Below are 23,529 nucleotides of genomic sequence, written 5' to 3'. Positions count from 1 at the left end.
ACTAACATCTAAAAATAAATCCATAATTAAGTATTTAAAAGTTTGGCAGCTATAGTGTGTAATACTGTGTAAACTGTAGTGCCTGTGGACGTATTGTTAGTGTGTTTCTGATAATATCCGGTTAAAGGGACGATGGAGAGAATAAATGTGAATAAATCAGAAAATAGTATGATAAAAAGATGCTTTATTAAAACTGGTAAATGTTTATTATCAAATTGTAAATAATAAAGCATTTATTAAAGATTATATGTTGAAAAACAATTTTGTAATCAATTTAAAATACATGCAAAGTATTGTGACATGGAATAATTATGTAAATTTGAAGTGACTAATAGAGCGATGCTTTTTGAAAAAAAAAATGTCAAAGTTTTCCTCCTAAACTTCAGCAGAGCTCCTTAAATTAGCCTCTAGTCCCTTTAACAGTGAGCAGTGCTAGAGCTTATGACGGTGCATGCTTCATAGGGCTGTTACAACAGTTCCCTAGATCAGTCTCTCTGTTTCTATGTCTGCCTGTCTGTTGCTCCTTCAAATACAATATTGTGCCGCACCGCCATCGCCATAGCAACCATCTGTCAGCTCCTTCTTCTCAGGACCCTTTGACTCCTCTCATCTGCTGCCTCTTTCCTCCTCCTTCTGTTCTTTGCCTCTTCATCCCTCTTCAACTTCTCAGTCTCTTCACCCCCCCCCCCCCATTTCCTCCTCTTCCTCGTCTTGTTCTCTGTTTTCCGTTCCCACTCTTACCGCTCACAGTCTCAGCTCCTGTCCACGGTTCTCCACGGCTTCGGTTTGCTCTGCCATGCTTTATCTATCCCATACTCTCACCATGGCTCGGGAGGGGTGGTGGATTGTGTAACACTCAAACACTCTTGTGTGTGTATGTTTGTGCACGTATGTGACCACCGGTATGGATGTGCGTGTGACTGTATTGGCGTGTGTGTCTGTCCGCCTTCCTTCCTGGTATGCCTGCGTGTGCCTGGTGTGCGTTTTTTTGCGTCTGTGTGCGCCTGTGTCTGTGTAGGTCGCCAGCTGACCATCTTCAACAGCCAGACAACGGTGCGTGTTGGGGGAGGCGAACGGAGTGCAGGCATGTTCCAGGGCCAGCTGTCTGGTCTCTACTACAACGGCCTCCGCATCCTCAACATGGCCGCCGAGGGGCATCCGCACATCAAGGTGGAGGGCAGCGCGCGGCTGGTCGGCGACATGCCGTCCTCCTCCATCACGCCGCAGTCGAGCGCGGCGGCGGGGGGCAACCGCTCGGACTCCGCCCCCTCCATAAGTGACATCACAACCACCACGGCCACCAACAGGAAACAGGGGGCCACGCAGCAGGTCAGAGAGCATGATCACATGGTTAATTTGTGTGTGGGAAACCTCACATAATGCCTGCTGTTTGTGGTCTTTCTATGTAATAATCGTATTACCCCAATCCCCAACAATTGGTAATACAAAAGTGTTAGTTTGCTTTGACAGATTTATTTTGAACTCATTAAGGGGAGAAGCAAATGCATCCCCCACTGAACTGGACTAGAGCGAGATTTGTCAAAAGGAAATTGTTTTAAACCACTCAAGGCAAGTTTATATAAGCCATTAAAGAAACATCGAAATCAATTATCACAATCATGGAAAAACATTGTGATGGAATCATAAACAATAAATTAGCTCAGGATCAAAGTATAATGATGAATGCTCAAGATTCAGGTGAAGAAATAGGCCTTAGCTTGTATTATATTGAAAATAAATAGGCCTTAGCTTGTATTATATTGAAAAGCAAGGAGATGAGGGAGCAACAAAGGTCCACAGCCCAACTCCATTGTCAAACCTTTTAACCTTGGTCTTATATCTTCCGTAGGTTTTTTTTAGCTCTTTGGCGCTTTTGGATCTAAATGAGGCTTTAGTCATTTATTCACAAATATATCAATTAAACCCACCCATAAATGAGAAATCCACAGTCATTTATCTGCCATTCCCTTTTTCAGGAAGTGCAACATGTTTGTTTTCTCTTTCTAAATAATAATTAATAGTATTTCATTACTGCTTTTCCAAAAAATTACAATCAAAATGAAAAGTATCCAGAACCATTTAATCAATTAAAGGATCACATACACATTTCATTTTCCCGCTACAGCAGATTCTCTTGGGTGGATTAGATGGCAAATTCTCAACTAAGTGGTCCCCAGTCACTAAATTACTGGAGGAGAAATGGTTGTGTTAATGGGGACTGTAATACATTTTCCATAATATGCATCTAGTAAACTGATGGAAATGGAAAACACATAATCGAGGCCTATTTATTGTGGATACAACTGCAGCGTTGAGGAAAACATTATCAGCAGGTACCCCACAGACTCTTTTGCTCTATTGTTCAGATCAATCGTGTGATGTTGTCTGGCTCTTTGAAGGCATCTGTGTGTACTGCGGTTCTTCTTCTGTGTTATAAAACGGTGCTGCACTGAAATTTATTTTTCTCCAATGATACAAGTTGCCATGGAGATAGAGAGCCCCGGTACCCGCTGCTTGCTTTCTCTCTCTCTCTCATCCAGACTCCCGTGGAGAATAGCTCCTCTGTGTATAAACTGCCAGCTGTTTCAGACATAAATAATAGAACGCCGAGCTGTGAGGTAAGCCTCAGGCATCAATAATGGATATGAGCTGGATGGATTGCGCGGTAAAGTGACAGCGTTGTCACAGGGCTGTGTCATCACGCTTCGCCTCTCAATCTCTTCCTGTTTATGTGTTGTGTTTTTTTCAAACAAGCTATTTTGGCTCTTGTGATATGCTGATGTCAGTGCTAAATATGGGATGCAGAGTTGTGCATTAGAGTCAAAATCACTGAGAACTAGGTCAGACCCAGTATGTGCTCAGTGTGATGCAGTGTGCTCATCTGTGTAAGTCGAATGACTCCTGCTGGCCCCCAAACTCTATGTGTGTGTGTGTGTGTGTGTGTGTGTGTGTGTGTGTGTGTGTGTGTGTGTGTGTGTGTGTGTGTGTGTTAGTCTTGTTTAAGAACAATCTACAGCTTCTGCCTAGTGTTGCCTGGCAACCAACATGGCCTAACCAGAACAGAGAATGCATACTCACACACACAGAAACACTCGGGTGGATTGAGAACAATATGCTTGAATTGCTGCATATTGCATCAGAGGAGGGGCAGTGAGAGGTGTCTTCCAGAGGTGCTTCAGGTCATAGCCCCCCCCCCCCCCCCCCCCCCATGTCTGGGTGTGTTTTAAAGAGGTTGCCCCCCCCCCCCCCCCATAGGTTCACTCTTACCGTCAGTACTTTGTCCTGTAAGAAATGTGTCCTCCTGAAGTCCACTGTTTTTTAGCGGGGAGTTATTTGCATTTTGAAAAATAAAAGGGATTATTAATGCATGACAGTTGAGCACCAGTGAGGAGAAAAGTGAGAGTGAGAGATTGTGTGAGAATGTGTGAGTGTTTATGCTGGAGGCTGCTCTGAGTCAGAGAGTTGAGTTTTGGTTTTTGATGTCTGCTGTCAGTCTCTGGATGTGTGCATTCGTGTGTATGTGTGTACCTGCGGCTCGATGCCAAGACTGATGGTAGAAACCTGAGGCTCAGAGCGGCGCTCGATTGGCGATTGCGAGTCAGCTGACCCAGACTCTTCTACAAGCTCTATGAGCACTTCCCTCTGTCGCTCCATCCCACCTCCCTGTATGTTCTTTCCTCTTGCTGTCTTCTTCACATCTTTTTCTCCCTCTTGCTTCTCTTCCGCCCGCTATCCAGTCTTCCTCCCTCCTTCCTTTCTTCTCGCTCTCCTTTGCTCTCTCTTCCTCCATAGCTTTCCATATTTACCCGTCCCCCCACCTCCCTCTTCTCTCATCTCTCCCACCCTCCCTCCCTCCCGTTCTCTCTCACCGTGGTTGAGCTCCAGCGATAGGCTGTTAATGCAGGCGGCGTTTGAGTCTATCTTACCATCTGCAGTAGTGGAGCTAGATTCTCTCCTCTCTCGCCAGGATCTCTTCATCCGCCCGCCAACTTCAGCCTCGTTGGGTGTACGCTTGTGTGCCTGCGTAGATCTGCCTCAATCGGAAAAACGAGCAATGGAGCGTGTTTGACTACCATAGAGCTTGTGTGTGCATACGTGTGTTTGATTTCCAGTTGTGAAAGTAACCGACAAGCTGTTGAATCTTCTGCAAGTGTTTGAGGACAGAGAGCTACTATGTGTGAACTCGGAGGTCAGGGAGGCATTGACGGTCGTTGGCACTGTTCCGCTGCTCAGGTAGACATTTTGCTCTCTCGGCATGCAGACCTTTCTTCTTTTCCATCCTCTCTCTCTTCCCTTTCGCTTCCCCTTTTGTGCCTCTTTTATCCCCTCCTACGGTTGTGCATCTGCGTCCATCATTCTGTCGGCATGCTCTATTGAAAGACTTCGAGCGGGAGAGATGCGGCGTGAGATGGGAGGGGCGGGGGGTCTCTTGGACACATCTCTTTAGTGCATCTTCTGCAAACTTCTGTGGTTCATTGAGGTGATTTAAGTTGTGTCTGGCATGTCTCTAGTTTTCCTTGTGTTCATTGTCTGCCATCGGACGGGTGGATCGATATTCCAATTGACACTTTACCAGTTGAGTGGAGTGGTCTGCTGACAAGGGGGATGTCACAGATCAGAGGAGGGGCCCTGTTAAATGTACTTGTCGGCTTCGGTCTTAGCTGGAATCAGGATTCCAACGTGGCTCCCGCGGAGGGCGCTTGGGTGTCTTTTGGATCAATAATCAGGGCACAACATTGATTAGTGACAGACAGAGGTGATGTGTTTCCTGCTGGCTGATTGGTTCGTGTGCTATTTGGATCCTGACAAAGGCACAGAGCTTTATTGACTGGCTGGATTCCAGAGGTTAAGCTCAGCCTAGCGGCATTTGACGGCCCAGTGGGCACAACTGATTGGAAAGGCAGTGGAGGAAAGAGGACAGGCATCAATAACTTCATATATGTTCCAGGCTAAACTAAAGACCACACCACACGAAGCCAGTGCAGACTTTTTCAGAAGAATAAACTGGCTTCTCCAACCTTATGTAAAATGTACTAACAAAGATGGGGAGGGAAGGAAATATCGAAATCAAGGACGGGGAAAAAGCGTAATGAATTAATGCTTGTGGTTTCAGCCAAGAAACAATTCGACTACTTGGTACTTTCATTTGGTTCAAGATTCTGTTCTGCGCTGGTTTTAATCTGCTCCGAGAGCTCATCTTTTATAGCCCCGCTGCTCTCTCTCGTCTCTCCTTTATTCTGTGGGTATCTTAACATCTACTGCAATGCATCACAATCCAATTTTAATTTAGTGGCGGCACTGAGCGCCCAGTGTGGTTAAAAAACACACACATTCACATATCTCATGTCAAAGCGACAGGCGGGTGATGTTTAACGGTAGTTCATGAATATGCGCGCACATTAGCACAATGTTAAGTAAAGAACGCATCACTTTGAAGTCCTCCTCCTCCTCCTCCTCCTCCTCCTATCCCGTCTTCTTTTCTCCCTTCCTCCCAAATCCCCCTGTAATTTATTTTATTCATCAACCTGTTTTTCACCCCCTCTCTTCATACCTTCCCCGGGATGGAAAATCAATGCTCAGGTCACAACTGAGGGTGCACACCCCATTTTTTTTTTTAACAGCTTGCACTTAGAGTTGCCATGGCAACAGACGGAGCAAGGGTGGATAGAAAAGAGGGCTCCTTTCCTATTGAGAGGGAGCGAGGCACGGAGAATACGCCATTGTTGAGATGGTTGATGTAGGTTAGAGAGTGAACGTAAGTGGGTTATTGACATGGTGCTTAGGGAGAGGTGTTGAATAAAGGAGATTCAAATGAAGGGCATGACGGGGAATATTTAATGACGTCTGAAGGTGGGGCAGCGTGGATTTATGTTCCTCTCTTTGACTTCGCCTCGCATTCTCCAGCTCATATGAACACCGGCCAACATCAGATGGATGGAACCGAAAGGAGGGAAGCGTGTGGGAGATGGAAAGGCCAGAAGGGAAATAAGATGGAGGTGGGGGCAAGAGAGAGGAAGACGATAACTGACTGTCCCCGTGCGACTTTAAACAGAATTCAACGATCCTCTCCTCCCTCCTCCTTTCTTCTCCTCTCCTCGGCACTCTACTTTTGGCCGTCGGCCATTGCCGTGGGCCGTCACAGCCACAGTGTTTGTGGCAAAAGGAGTGGGCAGTGGATCTGTTGCGAAATAAACAGAAGGCGTGTGGAGCACAAGGCTGAAGAGTTTGTTTCTGCATACGTGTGTTCATGTTTTCTGTGTCTCCTCTCGGCAGTCGGCAGACGATCTACTGGTGGCGTCAGCTGAGTGTCCCAGCGACGATGAAGACATTGACCCCTGCGACCCCAGTTCAGGTGAGAATGCCCCTCCCGCACGAATACTCACATCGCACTGCGTCTTAGAAGGTTTTTTTCCTTTATGTGTTCACCACAAACCTTAACACCCATTTGCCGCCGCTTGGTCGCTCGCTACAATGAATTTTTCATTTCCACTTAGCTTTTTGCCTCCAGGCATCACCTAACACTCTATCTATCCACTCCCCAATCTTCATCTCCATTTTTTTCCTCTGCTTTCATCCTCCGCTCTGCTCACCTTCCCTTATCCCTTATTTAATCTTTTTTCCCCACTCTTACATTCGGTCCATAGGTTTAAAATGCAAATTATTTTACCGGCAACCACTTTGATATGGTGTCATGCAGTATATCACCACTCTGCAGTCCTCATTGCCTGTGTCATGAAGTGCCAAATGTTTGCAATGGAACTGATATAATGTGCACCTGTGCTCCGGCTCTCCTCTCAACATGGTGGAATGTAATCTGTTTACACATTGTGTGATAGTATGTAAATGGATTTGGCTCTAAGCTGCAGCCTTCTCTCACCTGCGCATATCATTATGCAAAAAGCACGTCAAATAATTCATCATGACGACGCATTGTATCTTCGTGCTCCAGCCCTGCAACTGTCAACCTGGCTTGTAACACAAATGAATAAATGCACGCCGTAAAACTGTGATGTGACATCGTTTGCCTCGCAGCCCGCCCTCCCCTGCCAGAGGTGTTCCCGGTTCCATCCGAGGTGGTTCGGGAGAGCAGCAGCACCACAGGTATGGTGGTGGGCATCGTGGCGGCGGCGGCCCTCTGCATCCTCATCCTCCTCTACGCCATGTACAAGTACCGCAACCGCGACGAGGGCTCGTACCACGTGGACGAGAGCCGCAACTACATCAGCAACTCTGCCACACAGCCCAACGGCAGCGCCAAGGACAAGCCGCTGGGGATCACCAAGATCTCCAAGAACAAGAAGAACAAAGACAAGGAGTACTACGTCTGAGGCGGAAGACGTCCAACACGCAGACATATAGGCATACACCTTTATATACAATGGTATATGTACATAAATAGATATATTCTCCAAAAAAGAAGAAAATACATACGCAAACACTGACATAGACATGCTGATGTTAATGTTTACTCTCCAATAGTCACATCTGCACACATGCTGGCAAGCACAAACATACACACATTTGAGCACAAACATACACACACACACTTACAGATGGCCCACGGGCACGGACCCTTATTGTACAGTATTTACCAATGAGCAAAGCCTCTGAGAGAGGCATTTTATGAACATAAACACCATTCCAAATGATGAAAATGCACCAGTTCAACTCCCAGTTAACCATTTTGGAGCGAGTCAGATAACAAGACCAGTCACTCCCCTGCCATAGCGGGACCTCTCGTGTTGGACTCAGAGAGGTCCAGGATGACTTTTAAGTGAAGCACATGGCGCACTGAGTGCGCCGAGCGAGAGGGCAGCCGAACAAAGACAATACAAAAGCACCAAGACAAGCACTTAGTGTCTCTTCCGGGCTTCTTGGCCTTCCTGCTTGTCAGCAGATGGGACTCGCTGAAGCACAGAGGATGCTGAAAAAACACAAGCACACCCCCGGTCCAAGTCTTATCCCAAGCGGCGGGACAGGAAATCAGGGTGTAGCCATAGAGACGGCGTTTTACGAGTGGAGAGGCAGTCATGGCTGGTGCACGGATGGGCTGTGGTGCTGACGTTTTGCGGCACCCTGTAAATCACCGTGGTGGAATCAGTTGAAAACTGAGAGACATTTTCCTGGACAGGATACTTGAGACTTCAGATGCTACCTACAGGCACCAGTTGCGTATGGCTGCGGTGTCACACACACACACACAGACAGCATACACACACACACACACACACACAGAAAAAATATAAACAATGTCAACCTGCAGACATACACATACCTGCAATGCTAAAGTCGCACCGTATCTTCACAGCTGACATGAAGACTATACAAGAAGACAATGGTGAAAATGACAATGACCATTATGATAATTGTTATTGCAATGATAATGCTGAATATGAAGAACATTTGGGCAGAATAGACTCTTTCGGGGAAGGGAGGGGGTGGGAGGGGAGGGGGGGAGGGGTCCTATTGCACGTGAATTATCTTACTCCGTGTGATTTATATCACGTTGAAAACTCCAGAGGTTACAGCGTGACGCGTCACCATCATAAACTTACCACCTTGGCTTGTAAGTATTCCTAAATACGATCTCCGAAACGGTTTTCGGTCCGCGGAATTCGACACACGATTTAATCTCTGCATCGACTCAGCTCAAATCCTCGTTGACAAAGTGTGACCATCTCGGGTGCGCTGCATGCCTGAGTCTCTGAGCCGTGACGGTGGCGGACTGTGCCACTGACGGGCCCGGAGGTGGTAGGTTTGATTGTGGGAGGAGGAGGAGAAGGAGGAGAAGGAGGAAGGGGGTTGTTGGCGGGTCGCGGTGTAACTCCAGCACAACGCCTGGATGTCTTCGCCCACCGCAGGCCACGTCCTCTTTTCTAGCCGTCTCATAGGCCATCGACAGATTTGTCCACGTTCATCACCAATGCAGGACAGACAGGTGGGTTATTATCTGTTTATGGACTTGTCCCGCGTCTGAGCCCTCTACAGCTTAATAATTGTGTCTCCATAATATACCAATGCAAACAGTGCCATAACTATGAAAAAGCCCCTTCAGATCTTCCAAGCCACGAAGCCAACCAGACAGATGCATGCAAAAATGCTGGAGAGCAAGAAGGAACATGTGAAAAGAACTGTGTGAGAATTCAGAATATAAAAATAACATATTTCCTTATTCTCTCCATCCCCAACTGGCCTTGACCTCCTTTTCCTCCCTTCTCTTGTTTTCCCCTTGTTTAGTATGTTTCCCTATCTGCCCTCCCAGTGCCTCCGTGTCTATCGCTTTCTTTCCCCTCTATCTCTGTTGTGTTGCCATATGAAATAAAGGAGGCGTCTCAATCACTGGGATTCTACATCTAGGTGTTCATTAACCATGTTTATTTTCTATATGTACAATTTTTCTACAGTATTTTCTTTTATTTTTATTGTTACGGTTCTTTGATGAACATAAAGTGGAAATTTATTATGAAAAATAGTTTTGAAGATTAATGAGTAAATAAAATATTACCCAAGTGAGCGTGGAGTGTTGTTTAGTGTGTCCGTTTCACATCGTCCATGAGAACACATGAGACATAATTCAGACTTAAAGGAATAGTTCGAGTTTTTTGGTTGAGAGTAAAACCAGAATGTTTATGTACACTTTTGGAAATGGGGACAGAGGTTTCTCCTCGAAAGTGTAGTAATTAGCATATTGTATCTTATGTTGTGTGTCATTTTATCAAAACTACTACCTGACTACTTAGTTTTTACTCCTATGCGGAAACCTTTAGAGGCAACAAGTCAAATAGTCGGGCTAGTGAGCACTTTTGTTTTCTCTCTGAAAGAACGAAGTTATTCCTGAGGGGTAATTTTGTTATTGAAGCAGAAAGCTGTAGACAACAGGTCCAATTAAAAAGTTAACAACAATTACTTTGGGGGTACAGAACAAACTACATCTGGTTACTTTCATCATTTTTAACTTTTCCTTGCTTATCTAATCAAAGCCTCATATATATATATATATATATATATATATATATATATATATATATATATATATATATACACTAACACTAATGGTATTTTTGGAAACAAAAATGCCATCTGTTCCATGTTTTCTAATATGGACATTACCACACTTATCAATTAAAGAACAAAGAACCCGTCTAACTCTCCACCAGAAGGTAAAAGTTCAATAACAAACTCATTGCAGATTCCCAATCAAATTTTCCTATTCCCACTTGTTACATACATTTTTCTTTCAAGTCCCACTGTGTCCAACTGGGACAGTAGACAGACAGAAACTCTGCCCACACCACACAGGGCTTTGAAGTATGACTCAGCGCAGTGGTGCACAAGTCTCTGCAGAGTTGATGTTTGCCGGATGAAAGATGCCTGGGACTGCAGGGCTGAGTATGCATCCTCAGGTGAGAGAAGCTACGAGGACGTGCTATTTCAATAAACACCTCCCAACGCTCGCATCTTGTTCTCTCCCTGCTTGTCTTTTACTTTTTGCTTTGAATAGTCTGTGCTCAACAAAAGGCCTGTGTTAGGCTGTAGCCATCTGCCGCCGCTGTGCTGTCCTTGACCACGGTCACCTGAGATAAAGACACAACTCTGGTATATTCATAGGTTAAATGAGAAAAAACTGGCCTCATTCGTGGCCAATAGGCCCTTTTCACAGCAGCCATTTTGATATGTAATTGCAGGGTAAACACGGGTGTTATTAATACAATTATTACCATTGGTATTGTGCATGATAGCTCACTGGGAGGGAGAAGTGAAATACTAATAACAGACACAGTTGAGTCACACATGTCAAAATTGCTGCTTTAATGCCTTTTTGTTGTGTGTTAACATACAGCACCGGCATTTGCATTTTAAAACCCACAGTCCAATAAGGCTTTAATGCTCATTGCTCACCAGAAAACATTAACACATATATATATTTGACTTTGTTTTAACAGTTGACTTAAAAATCCGTCCATTATTTAAGCGAGTCCCTGCCATCTACTAAAATGTTGGCCGATAGGAAATTCTGAAAAAGAAACCAATCAAAGTGTCGGCTTTTACATCATCAATACACCATCTTCAACACCTACAAATGACTTATCACAGCAAGAAAACCCTAAGTGGGTACAATAGAATTAACGATGGCTGTGCTCCATGGAAGTGCCCCACTATCTCTGTGACTGGACACATGCATTGAAATTGCACTTTCTTGTTTCATGTTCATCTGAGTTTGTATCTTTGCTGTAACGCACTTATTGTAAGTCGCTTTGGATAAAAGCTTCATCTAAATGACATGTAATGTAATGTAATTAGCAGGCGTCTGGAACTTGCCCTAAAACGGACTGCACGCATGGCTGCATTCTGCAGCGGAGTTAAAAACTACTCAACAGTCCCATTCACAACTTCTCTGCTCGTGGGAACAATTCATTAACAAATGCAGATCATATATTAGCATATTCACATGCGCACAGATCTTCCTCTTCTTCAGTCTTTCATTTCCACTCTTTTGTGAAGCTGCATTTTTCAGCCTCTATCTTTCCGTCTTTCTTCTGCTCTTTCTGTTTCTTCCTTGCCCTCGTGTATAGGCAAAACTATGGGAGAGGGTTGCGTGTGTGTGTGTGTGTGTGTGTGTGTGTGTGTGTGTGTGTGTGTGTGTGTGTGTGTGTGTGTGTGTGTGTGTGTGTTCGTGTGTGTGTGTGTGGTCGTGTGATTGTGTGGTCGTGTCAAGAGCTCAAGGCTGCATTTTTCTTCCTGCTTTGGAATAAATCATAAAGAGCTCTGTCAACCGTCAGGTTCCCACAGTCCACAACAAGCATGTATGTATCAATACAAGAGAATATGTGTGGAGTAGAAGCTGAAAAGTTATAAATGAGAAATGTTTGAGAGTGTGTGTGTGTGTGTGTGTGTGTGTGTGTGTGTGTGTGTGTGTGTGTGTGTGTGTGTGTGTGTGTGTGTGTGTGTGTGTGTGTGTGTGTGTGTGTGTGTGTGTGTGTGTGTGCGCAGAGAGTGTCCTTGCAAACTGTCTGTCCTGCTGACGTGTGGGGAGTGCAGTAGAGAAAAGAATATTGTGTCCATCCGTATCAAAGTGTACTCATCTTTCAACACAAATATTAGACAGGAGACAAAACAGATTCACTCCACATAATTATTCATTTTTTTGATTGTTGACATGAATTTCAAGCTACATGTTTGTTTTATTTACTCTTAAAATATAATTAACCCAGATGTACTTACCAGAAACTATTGATAAGAAAGCTCTTGCTGAGCGTGGGGGGCGAATAGTTTCACTAATTTCAATTTAAGCCTATTTAAACCGCAGTGTATTCTTAAATGTGTTTTGAATAAGTCATTATCATGTTAACGCTTGTCTGTTTTGATTTGAATAATTGATATAACGTGTCAAAGTTCAATGGGTAAACAGTGGAAACAGATATTCGGGCAGACTAAAATATGTAAGAGTTGAAAAGAATTATCTCTATCACAAAATCCCATCAGGATCTCTCCAAAGATGTGGTTCTTTTTACTGATTCACACACACACACACACACACACACACAGATGTCTAACCCAGCAAAGACCTCCTACATCCTCATTCCCAGTCCCACCCCTGTTATTCACCACTGCAAGGCAGCAGAACCCTCAACAGACACCGCACGTATCTCCTCTCTCCGACCTGGCGGCCCCCCCTCCTGGAGTGCGTGGACGGACAAACGGGCAAAAACATTTCAATATAATGTGGAACTTGGGCTTTGGTGGAAGATCTGTACACATGTAAAACACCACGCAGGAGATAGAGGGAAGTAAACAGGAGTGGGAAGATAAACGGAAGACAAACAAGGAGATTGGAAAAAGCTTCACATACAACAAGCTGGACTTTCAACAACAACAGACCGCGGTGATGATAGTGATGATTTTGATCATGTGCATGTTCGTGGTAATAAAGACGGCAGCAACGTCGGCGCGCGCCCCTGAGTTGGACATAAAGCCTGGAGTGGAGACCGACGTGGCCAAACACACCGAGCACTGGTGCCCAGAGATGCGCTTTGGGGTCACAGAGAATCTCCCCAGCACCCAATGCCTGTAAGTACATCATTTATTCACAAACATATCTGCAGCACTCGCACAGTCGACGCTTCCATTTCACTTGACTGACCGCACAGCTCATAGAGAAAGTTTAGAAGTTGTAACGCCGAAAGCTGCACAGCTCCGCGGTTCCTCGTCTTATTGAAAACTGTACTGACAAATTCTGGTCCTCATCAATTTATGTTTTTTATTGTATTTGTTGATGTGAGACTTGCAAGACGCGTTTAAAACAGAAAGGGCACAATGGAACGATGTAAATGGCAAGATCTCCTGGCTCGTCGAGCTCCACCGGATACTTCTCACAGTGCAACTCATGCTTCTTTTTTGCCTCAGAAGTGCCCGTGTCTTTCAAAGCATACCTCCCGAAATTGTATTTTTCAGTTACCATCCTACTCTGATACAGATTCTGGGACCATAGCATTTGATCAATTCAACATTAAATGAGCCTGCATAACAATTGAGACATTCCACCATGATCCTGGCTCATCTTCTCCTGGCGGGTTTGTTACACCGAATTTGCTGTTAGCGTTCATCTACTTCAGGGAATGTATGCAAAGTGTGTCTGCTCATCCACAACTGCCAGCGTAACCACCTTTCTAATTTGCCCGCAGATTAAAGACTTTTCTTGTAAACAAAACAAAAGCTACATTTACATTTTCAAATTCAGTGTCTCTCACAAAAAATCGGTGTGTATCCATAGATCCATAAATATTTTACATTTTGCATGACATTTTGCATGACCCATTGGGCCATGTGAAAGAGCTAAAGCACACGTTCCCGCCATCACACAACAAAAATGGCCACAAAAAAGATTTCTCTACAGATTCTTGTGACGAGTGAGAGCTGATGTGAGTGTTGGTTTCTGTATCAACAGGAAAGTCACACAGACGCCGATCACGGTGATTTCCCCGGGCATGTTTACCAGCATGCAGGATCTCAGGATACTGTGAGTGTCTGTTGTCCATGTTCATTCTTTAATATAACAATAAATGGAGGAGGTCAAAACACAGGATAAGGATCCAAACAGAGTGGAAGTCTCATCGTGGAAGCCGTTTTTTCAGGATCTATAATCAAACGAGCACTATTTAACACAAAAGACAGAAAACCGTGCTCATTTCAGAACTCTAGCACAAAACCAGTTAAAAATAAACGGGCAGCTGGCCGACTTACCGTTCTCAACTCTCTCCCGGCCTGGAGATCTTGGGGAGAAGCGACACGGCTCTGGAATGTAGATCGCTTTAATAACGTCCCTTTGTCCCTTAGAAGTACATAAAGCATTTATTAAAATAATGCACCATCGTATTTACACAAGTTTTGATCACTAAAAAAATAATTGATAGCAACAATTCAAAAGTATGTGATTGGCCTTCGCGTGAATTGTTTTTTAGGAGTGGGGTTGTGGTCCCAGATGTAGTTGTGGCGTTGTTCTTTTTACCCTTTATTTACCCACTTCCACTTCCTTCCCAATCTTAGCCACATATCGAGGAACGACAACCTCGAGAACATCACCGAATTTGCCTTTGCCAAACACCCTCGACTCACAGAAATGTGAGTATACCGTCTTGTAAAAAGCCGCCGCTCGTGCGTGCTTGTGTGTCTAGTTTTTGTCATGGAACAAGAAGAGTTGCAAACTCTGAAAGGCTTTTTCGCCCGTTTGGTGAGGAGTAAGCTTGTAAGTAGTGTTTTGGAGAAAAGAAATGTGAGACAGAATGAGTGTTAATAAAAACCTGAGAGCTGATAAAAATGTGCTATTTTTCTTTACACGTTTTTTGTTTTCCTTAGCCACATCTCTGACAACGTTGCGTTGAAGAGAATCGAGGCATTTGCCTTCTCTGATCTCCCTGAACTCACCGAGATGTGAGTATAAGTGGCAGGATGACGGTAAATAATAGCTGTCAAGTAAGACCAGTCTTGACTGTGTGACTGTATGTGTTCTTTTCAGACAGATAACCCAGTCAAAGCCCCTGACACACATCCACCAAGATGCATTCAAGAACATCGTGAAACTGAAGTTTCTGTGAGTACTCAATGAGAGCGCAGTGGCCGTGGAATACTTTCTTCCTCAGTTTGTGCGTTTCAAGCTGCTTACCAGTACAAAATGGGTCATGGGTGACAGGCCTACTTCTGAAGGGTCCCCCACATGACCAGAGATCCTTTTTTAATTAGCTTAGGAAGAGAAATCCAGTGTCATGCTTCACCTCATAGAAAAATAAAAAATGATCTCCCTTATTATCCATATTCATAACAAACTAATAAAATACTAAGTGTGATTCTTTATTTGTTTTGAAACTGCTAACTGTAGTAAAGGATAAGTGGCCAAAATCAGATTGTTATGTTTGAGAAGAATCATTATTATCAAACTATTCAACCAGGGCACCGTAGCACAAATTATCTTTTGAGTTTGATCTTAAATATTTCAGATTTTATATTAATAAACAGCAAATCCCTCTGAAAAATGCATTTTTGAAACCTATTTTAACCATAGGAATTTATTAAAATGGCCCAGTTGGTGGTCTAAAAGATGAAACCAATCGATACTGCATAAAAAGACAACAAAGTATATTTGATTACATTTGAGAGAGGCAATAGACAGAAAACAACGACAGCAGTAACAGCTGCGAAAATTTAAAATTTCTTCAAACTACTTCCCGTATTTCGGCTTACGTCGGCTTGGCTGACTAGCGTTCTGTTATTGCTACTGAGCACAATGATGAACTAAGATGCTGAACGTGATAGATTCCATTCCAGCTGAACATCAGCACATGATCGCTTCAGTAGTGTAAAAAGATGTTAACATGTTACTTACACAGCGTAAATCGACACTCTTTTGTCAGTTCATTCTGTTTTTTCTGTGAATAATCAGTAACACGCTGATTGCACACAGTATCTGTTGTTCCCAGGTTGCAGTTTGAATGTAGTAACATTTGGTGTTTATTCTGCACATCACAGGACGATCTCCGGCACTGGGCTGACAACGTTTCCAAACTTGAGTGAGATCCACTCCACAGAAAAAGAATTTCAATTGTAGGTCTAAACACAACAGGTCTAAAAGATACAAATGGACAACAAATGCCGACACACAATTATTCCCACATGTACTTGAACATACAGTATAGAGGATATTGGATTGCACACTAGATATGCCCAGAAGACATCACACTGCAGTTGAAACCTACGCACTGACTAGTCCACTATACAACACAGAATATTGGGAGAGGAAACCATCTGTCCTTCACTTCCAGCATCTGAAAATAAAAAAACATTTTAGACTGTCACCCATCTGGCGTCATTGACATTTAAAAAGTGGATTGTAGCTTGTATTCCTAATATTTTGACATACATATATCTTTTTCTACTCAGTATTTGTGGTCAATCATGTTTTTTTTTGTTTTTTTCGAATCAATGTGCTGCTCAGCCACTTCACGGAGAACATCCAAATAAGGCTCGTTCCGGCCAATGCCTTCCGAGGCCTCTGCAATCAAACTATCAGCGAGATGTAAGGGATCCATCCGGCGGCTCCCTCAAACAGTTCAGAGTGGGCATTATACGCCCAACGACGGATGTTTCTCAAACATTTTGAACACCCTTACTGATGTATTTTTGTTTGCCTTTTTTTTCTAAATACTGTGCTTTTTGGTCCAGTACAATTTTCTGACAGATAACTGGATACAAAACAAGTAGCTATTTTACATACAAACCATGTCATGTCAGTTAATAAACTACATCACGGAACGTTCAGCTACGACCGTACTGATGACATACACAAGTAAACGAAACCAGTTCCTTGTAGTAGCTTCAGACTTATTGACACAATATATAATAGTTCAAATTAGCTCCCTCTTGACCAGTTGCAACGTTAAAATGGATCTTAAATGGTATCAGTAATGATAATTAAATATTACTATATTTAGCAACAAAACACTAAAGGTTCTTCCACATAATAATTCATCTAAAATGTTAGTTAGATGAGTTAATTTAGCTAATGATACTTTTTAAACATGTATTTACATTTTGAATTAACTGACTAATCTAAGATCTAAGTCTTAAATGAGTAGTACATTTAAATGAAGTGTGTTTCCTAAACTGTTGAACTTTGGTTTTGTGATATTTTTTGGGTCTTTTACTCACATTATAATAGAGTACTTTTAAATTCTTCATTACTACATTATTTAAATGAGATTTGAATACCATTGCCAACTGTTTCAAACGACAACGGATTCCAAGATCTCTAAGGAAATATTACATGATAATAATATATAAGTTATTTTCAGTGTTTCTCCGTACTCATACAGCCACACCTAAATTAACTTATAAGTAATAGTTGTGAATTGTTTGTTGGCCCCACATGACTGTAACTTGGCTTCTCTTTCTAATAACAGACGGCTCACCAGAAATGGCATCAGGGAGGTGGCAAGTGACGCCTTCAACGGCACGAAGATGCACAGATTGTGAGTCACGGACAGAGAGACGCGATAACAAACAGATGATTTACTCAAAAGAAGAAAAAATAGCTCAGCTCACATGTTTTAATTTGTCTCTCTTTAGATACCTAAAAGGAAACAAACAGCTTACTGACATCAATCCCAACGCCTTTGTGGGTTGCGGTGGTTTGTCGTTACTGTAAGAATTCCATCCAAGAGTAACTCATGCCTGCATGATTCACCCTCCTCATCATCACTTATTACACTAGAAGAAAAAAAGGAAACAATGTAGGATTTGTGGAGGCTCAGAAACACTTTATGCCATGCCAGATTTAAGATAAAAATAAACTAAGAGCAGGAACTGGTGTACAGAGCAATTATTTCACTTGCTAATTTCCCATATCTATTCAGGTAGCAATCAAAAAAAAGGACTGATTTTGCTCATCGGATGTCATCCCTATTGCAATGAAACTGCTCTTTTAGTAATCACTTTTAGTCTAATTAGTTAGTTTTCTGCTCAAATTTCAGTTTCAGTGTTTCAATTCTCGAGCAAAACGGGAGTAAAAATAAATAGATAACAGATTTAATGAACTGATTACAGGTTCAATTACACTAACAAAACATGTGTTTAACATAGCATTGATTCAGAAATTATAATGGCTGTAGCTCCTCTATTAGATGCCAACATGTAGTTGTTTGTGCAGGGACATTTCCCAGACAGCCCTCAGCTCCTTGCCGGACAACATCCTCAGTGGACTCAAGACGCTGATCGCTGAGTCCGCCGATAATCTGAAAAAACTTCCTCCTCCGCAGCGCTTTACCAAACTCAGCGAGGCCAACCTGACCTACCCGTCACACTGCTGCCCCTTCCAAAGCATGAAGAGGAACGGGTAGGCCAAGCATTACTGTCAAATGGTGTCTGAACACCTTATTAGTAATTAAATAGACAATAAATCCAGAAAAATATGTCAATATTTCTTGCCGAAAGTTTGATGAGCAGATCAATATCACTTTCACATCTGCACGTTTAGCTTAGCTTAGCATAAAGGATGGAAACAGCTGGCCTGGCTCTGTCCAAAACACAAATTGCCTCGCTCCTCTCAATGCTGACAAAGGTTTTGCCTGACAATTTCTCCTAAGAGCAAATAGGGGATTTATTTTGTCTGCGAATGTATTTTAATACAAACAGACATTTAAGGATATTTTGAATCATTGACAATTAAAATACATAATATGTTATTGTAAGTGACAGACGATGACAAATGATTTTAGCATTTACCTTTTTTGTTGAGGATTGTGACTTCATTGCTGGTTGATTACCATTAACTAACACTGTAGTAGCCTTTTACCCACAAAGCCATACTCTTTAAGTAAATACAATACGGAAGTCCTGATAGGAATGTGAGAAAGGCAAAAATTAATTTTCTAACTCAGATCCAAAGTTGTTGTGTTTGTGTCTTAAGAACAGGTGAATAATAGGTTTACTAATGTAATATAACAGTATTAACATTAATATAATGTAGTTTATGTGGTCTTTTTTCTGTGTTGTAAAAGAACGAGGTGGCACCCACTATGCTCCCAGATCCCTGATAACCATGAAGTGAACTTCCGAAAAGACTACTGCTCCAACTCAACCTCCATCACCTGCAGACCAACCGCGGATGAGTTTAATCCCTGCGAGGACATCATGACCACTGTCCCCTTACGGGTCCTCATCTGGATCATCGCTGTCCTCGCACTGCTCGGGAACACGGCGGTACTTCTGGTCTTGTTAGGTAAAGGACGGGACAGTCATCGCTAAGTCAACTTCCTACTTTCGTCATTTCCTTGCTACTTTCTTCGCTCCTTCTTCATATCTGTCCTTCTGTTATCATGACCTACTTTTACTTTCTCTCATCACTTGTCTTGTGTTTATCAGTTCCTCTCTTTTTTACTCTGCTTTCCTTGTTTCTGTTCATTCTTCCACTCTATCCCTCTTTACCTATTTCCTTCCTTCCTTCCTTCCTTCCTTCCTTCCTTCAGTTCCTTGCTTTTGTCTTGGCTTTTATATCTTCTGTTACTTCCACTTCTCCTTCCCAAAACTGCAATTACAAGGATTTGACATGACAGCGAAATGAAGGGTTATTCTTTTTCTTAATGGAATAACAACTTCTTTACAAAGTATCTTTTGTCCTTTTCCTTCCCGCCGTTGTGTCGTCAGGCAGCCGCTCCAAACTGACTGTCCCGCGTTTCCTCATGTGCCACTTGGCCTTTTCTGACCTCTGCATGGGCATCTACCTGGTAGTCATAGCAACCGTGGACATGCTCACCCGCGGCCAGTACTACAACGGTGCCATAGACTGGCAGACGGGCGTTGGCTGCAGTGCCGCAGGCTTCTTTACGGTGTGGAAGCGTGCACACAGAGTCCTTTGCATACATATGACAGCTCTGCATCAATGCTCGTGAACATCTGTGTTGGTTGTTTGTTTTTTTTCAATTACAGGTGTTTGCCAGTGAGCTGTCGGTGTTCACGTTGACAGCGATCACGCTGGAGCGCTGGCACACCATCACGCACGCTATGCGGCTCGACCGCAAGCTTCGACTGAGACACGCATGCATCGTCATGACGGCGGGCTGGATCTTCTCCTCCATCGCCGCTCTGCTGCCCACGGTCGGCGTCAGCAGCTACGGCAAGGTGAGTGTTTTGGACTGAACGCCCACGCTGCAACTCACGGTTCCGTGTGATCCTTTCAGAGTTTGGTGGGTAAAATAGTGTATGAACATATGTTCTACAAACTGATGGCATTTTGTAGTCAAAATATTTTTAACATATTCAGGAAGTGTGAAGTATTTCTTTGCATAATGTTATTTGTAGAATGGCTATTTTGAGATGCAGTTTATGAAAACAGCTAGATGCATTCACGGAACCCGAGGGGACGTTATTAAATGTCTTCTTTTCTCCGACCAACAGTCCAAAATGGTAATGGTAATATTTAATCCACTATAATGTAGAACATTGGGAAGGCAGTGAATTAACACATTGCTTGAAAATTGATTGATTTAAAAACAGTGACATCAAAATATTTTCAGGTTATTTTAGTCGGTCAACCAAACCAATATTTCCATTTTACTTTAACATACTTTAACTTTAACATTACTTTTTACACAAAGGTGCGATGGTGCATTTCCAAGCCATTGACTATTATTGCACAGTTTTCTTTTTGGAGAGTCTAAAAAGGAATTTCCTATATATAATGTATTTTAAAGAAAGTGTATTAGCTGTACACTTTTCTTCAATGCTGTCAAATTCAAATGAAATGTTCTTTGTTCCTTCTAAGAAAAGCATCTGTTTGAACAAAGTCTTCTGTATATCAAATGAATTTGAGGACCTGACATTGGTGGCTTTGTTTCTTTGCTCATACAAATATAAAAACATTTCCAGATAAAGGGGGCGGGGGGGGGGGGGGGGTCTATTCATAAAGCCCACTGGTTGGTTGAGAGCTAAGGTTTAACTGACCCTGAACTCTGCAGGGCAGGATTTGACATGGAAGTAGAGAAGAACATTCAAGGTTCTTGTAGACTATTTGAATGTGTCTATTTGTTTGGGGTGAAGGTGAGTATCTGCCTGCCCATGGACGTGGAGTCCCTGGAGGCTCAGGTCTACGTGGTGTCCCTCCTGATCCTCAACATCGTGGCCTTCTTCTGTGTGTGCGGCTGCTACCTCAGCATCTACCTGACCGTCCGCAACCCCTCGTCTGCACCGGCGCACGCCGACACCCGTGTGGCCCAACGCATGGCCGTCCTCATTTTCACTGACTTTGTCTGCATGGCTCCCATCTCCTTCTTTGCTGTCTCAGCCGCCCTCAAGCTCCCTCTCATCAGCGTCTCGGACGCCAAACTCCTGCTGGTCCTCTTCTACCCGATCAACTCTTGCTCCAACCCCTTCCTGTACGCCTTCTTCACGCGCACCTTCAGGCGGGATTTCTTTCTCCTGGCGGCTCGCTTCGGCCTGTTTAAAACGCGGGCGCAGATTTACCGTACAGAGAGTTCCTCCTGTCAGCAGCCGGCATGGACCTCTCCGAAGAGCAGCCACGTCATGCTGTGCTCCTTGTCCAACGCTTTAAATGGGAGACAGGAGTCCTGACTGTCATTTGAAGATTTGAAGATGTAGACAGACGAAGGCTTTTTGCTTGATTGTTTGAAGGGTCTTATTTCTTTCCGCCCATAAAGTCCTAGTCTTAAAAGAAAATTCCTTGTGAGTCTATTGGACATATTGAGAGAATACATTGCACCCTTATTCAACATTGCTTCAGAGGTGCACTTTTTTTCACGTGTAAAAAATGGGGAGACACAGAACGGACTGCTAGATCCTGAGGATGACGGGCCAGCTGTCCTAGATTATTCCTCGCTTTTGTTTTACACTGTTAGGAATGCCAGATGGGTTTGGGTGTCCTGTGTCATAACAATTAGAACTAGTAGTCAAATTAGAAAGAGTAGAGTTGGGAGAGGAGGGTAATTTTTGATGAATGAATGATAGCTCACTGCAAGGACGTGCTCATTAATAAACTCTGCAGTCCTCTTGCCTCCACATGTCTCCTACACTTCAGTTTGTCTTGAAATGAAAAACCTGTATTTATCTCCGTATCTAAATTATGTTTATCCTTTGTAAATGAAATGACTACCACGTCCAACCCGTTTTTATGTACATCTGTGTGTTCAAGAAAAATAATTGTTATGGTTGTCAATGTCAAATATGAATTTGCTTATTAGAACCTGTGCCCTTGAATAGCTTCATTTCATTTTATGGCGAATGTGAGTGCATGAAGGAAACCTCACACACACACACACACACATCAAGACAAGCTGTCTTTATCTAGAAATGCTGTCCTTCACAGCATCCACAGTTTTCAAGGACAAAGTGACCCGACCAACCTCAGCCCTGCGTGCCAGGGTGGCTGTTGGGCTGTGGGAGGGGAGGGGAGACTACACAGCTGCTCTCTCTGCTTATTACAGACAGATGGATATGGCAACTAGATAAAGCACACACACACACAGAAGCAAGCAGCCCAGAGTTTCAAGGCTGCAGCTGCAAGAAGGAATCCGAGTCCATCTCATTGATATGGATACACTGCCTCCTACATGCCAACGTAGAATGTGAGGGTGCATTTATACTTTTTAACCACCAGATGGTGCTACTGATGCCCGACTGTTGTCACCCCGATATCCAGGGAACTACAAACAAACAATGGATGGGGACACTAAAGCAGACCTATGAAGGCGTTCAGCGTAAGGTCCAATTAATACAGATACAAATATATGGAAGTTTTAACGGAATTAGAAATTCCACTATTCTCTTTAAGGGGGTGTCATTTATTTCATGTCTCTGTATAGACAATATATAAAATATAAATGTATGTTTATATCAAAACAGAGACGTTTAACCATCTCTATTATGAAAAGAGAACAGTTCCATGCAAGGTTGTGTTATTGTTCCTGTCTGTGAATGAATAATGTTGTTTCCGAGACATGCTGATAAGATTTATAGCTCACAACTTGAAACGTCTGAACGACCCCCTTCTCCTATCCTGCTCCCGCCGACAATATAGCACATGTGGTGCTGACAATCTAAGCATTAAGGTCTTAAAACAAAGTACTAGGAAACAATGGGACACATTGGGGCCTATAGAATAAAACACTTGACACTTGCCAAGTTGTGCTTCTGTTGTTAATCCTCAAATGATGCTTAACTGGAACATCTTTGAGCAATAATATTTGGGGCATTCTTTTGACCTTCATTTTTTGCATTCATCTCTTCACTGACAACTATCTAATAAAGAGTAATAACACACAACAAGCAGAACGTTACCATTAGCAGAGTTTTTTTTTCTTTTACTCTGTATAAGATTGTGTATACGTGTGTTAACCTTGATTATATTTTCCAAAATCACATTAAAAATGATTACATCCCTCTGTAATTGTAATAGTGTCATGCTCAAACCCATATTCATTGATTAATTATTAAATTATACACAAATATATTTTCCAGCAACAACAAGGT

At 43.0% G+C, this 23,529-nt stretch overlaps 2 protein-coding genes across 14 annotated transcripts in view; both read left to right on the top strand.

Moving 5' to 3' along the window:
* nrxn1a (neurexin 1a) overlaps window positions 1-9,514 on the top strand; it is a 50,785-nt gene extending 41,271 nt beyond the window's left edge. For all 13 annotated transcript variants that reach the window (XM_040176762.2, XM_078103368.1, XM_040176757.2 and 10 more), the window contains 3 exons: window positions 1,019-1,329; window positions 6,274-6,352; window positions 7,033-9,514. In XM_040176762.2, the coding sequence (XP_040032696.2) occupies window positions 1,019-1,329; window positions 6,274-6,352; window positions 7,033-7,328 (686 nt within the window). In that variant the 3' untranslated portion in view covers window positions 7,329-9,514. The remainder of the gene's footprint in view (window positions 1-1,018; window positions 1,330-6,273; window positions 6,353-7,032) is intronic.
* Window positions 9,515-12,586: 3,072 nt separating this feature from the next.
* fshr (follicle stimulating hormone receptor) lies at window positions 12,587-23,439 on the top strand. The gene is made up of 14 exons (XM_040176746.2): window positions 12,587-13,068; window positions 13,946-14,017; window positions 14,545-14,619; window positions 14,854-14,928; window positions 15,014-15,088; window positions 16,021-16,095; window positions 16,487-16,567; window positions 17,451-17,519; window positions 17,617-17,691; window positions 18,197-18,382; window positions 19,047-19,267; window positions 19,693-19,874; window positions 19,975-20,166; window positions 21,085-23,439. The coding sequence occupies exons 1-14, from the start codon at window positions 12,887-12,889 to the stop codon at window positions 21,613-21,615; spliced, it is 2,091 nt and encodes a 696-aa protein (XP_040032680.2). The 5' UTR covers window positions 12,587-12,886; the 3' UTR covers window positions 21,616-23,439.
* Window positions 23,440-23,529: the final 90 nt, after the last annotated feature.

Source organism: Gasterosteus aculeatus, chromosome 5 (assembly GCF_964276395.1).
Source record: "Gasterosteus aculeatus chromosome 5, fGasAcu3.hap1.1, whole genome shotgun sequence".
Lineage (NCBI taxonomy): Eukaryota > Metazoa > Chordata > Actinopteri > Perciformes > Gasterosteidae > Gasterosteus > Gasterosteus aculeatus.
The sequence above is the reverse complement of the archived record's forward strand: the minus strand, read 5'-3'. Positions and strand labels throughout refer to the sequence as shown.

Excerpts from the sequence above, each read along its gene's own strand:
- fshr (XM_040176746.2), top strand. The coding sequence starts at position 12,887 with ATGATAGTGATGATTTTGATCATGTGCATGTTCGTGGTAATAAAGACG. Across the intron at positions 16,096-16,486 it reads ACAGAAAAAGAATTTCAATT|CCACTTCACGGAGAACATCC; the intron begins GTAGGTCTAAAC and ends TGTGCTGCTCAG. Across the intron at positions 20,167-21,084 it reads GCGTCAGCAGCTACGGCAAG|GTGAGTATCTGCCTGCCCAT; the intron begins GTGAGTGTTTTG and ends TTTGGGGTGAAG.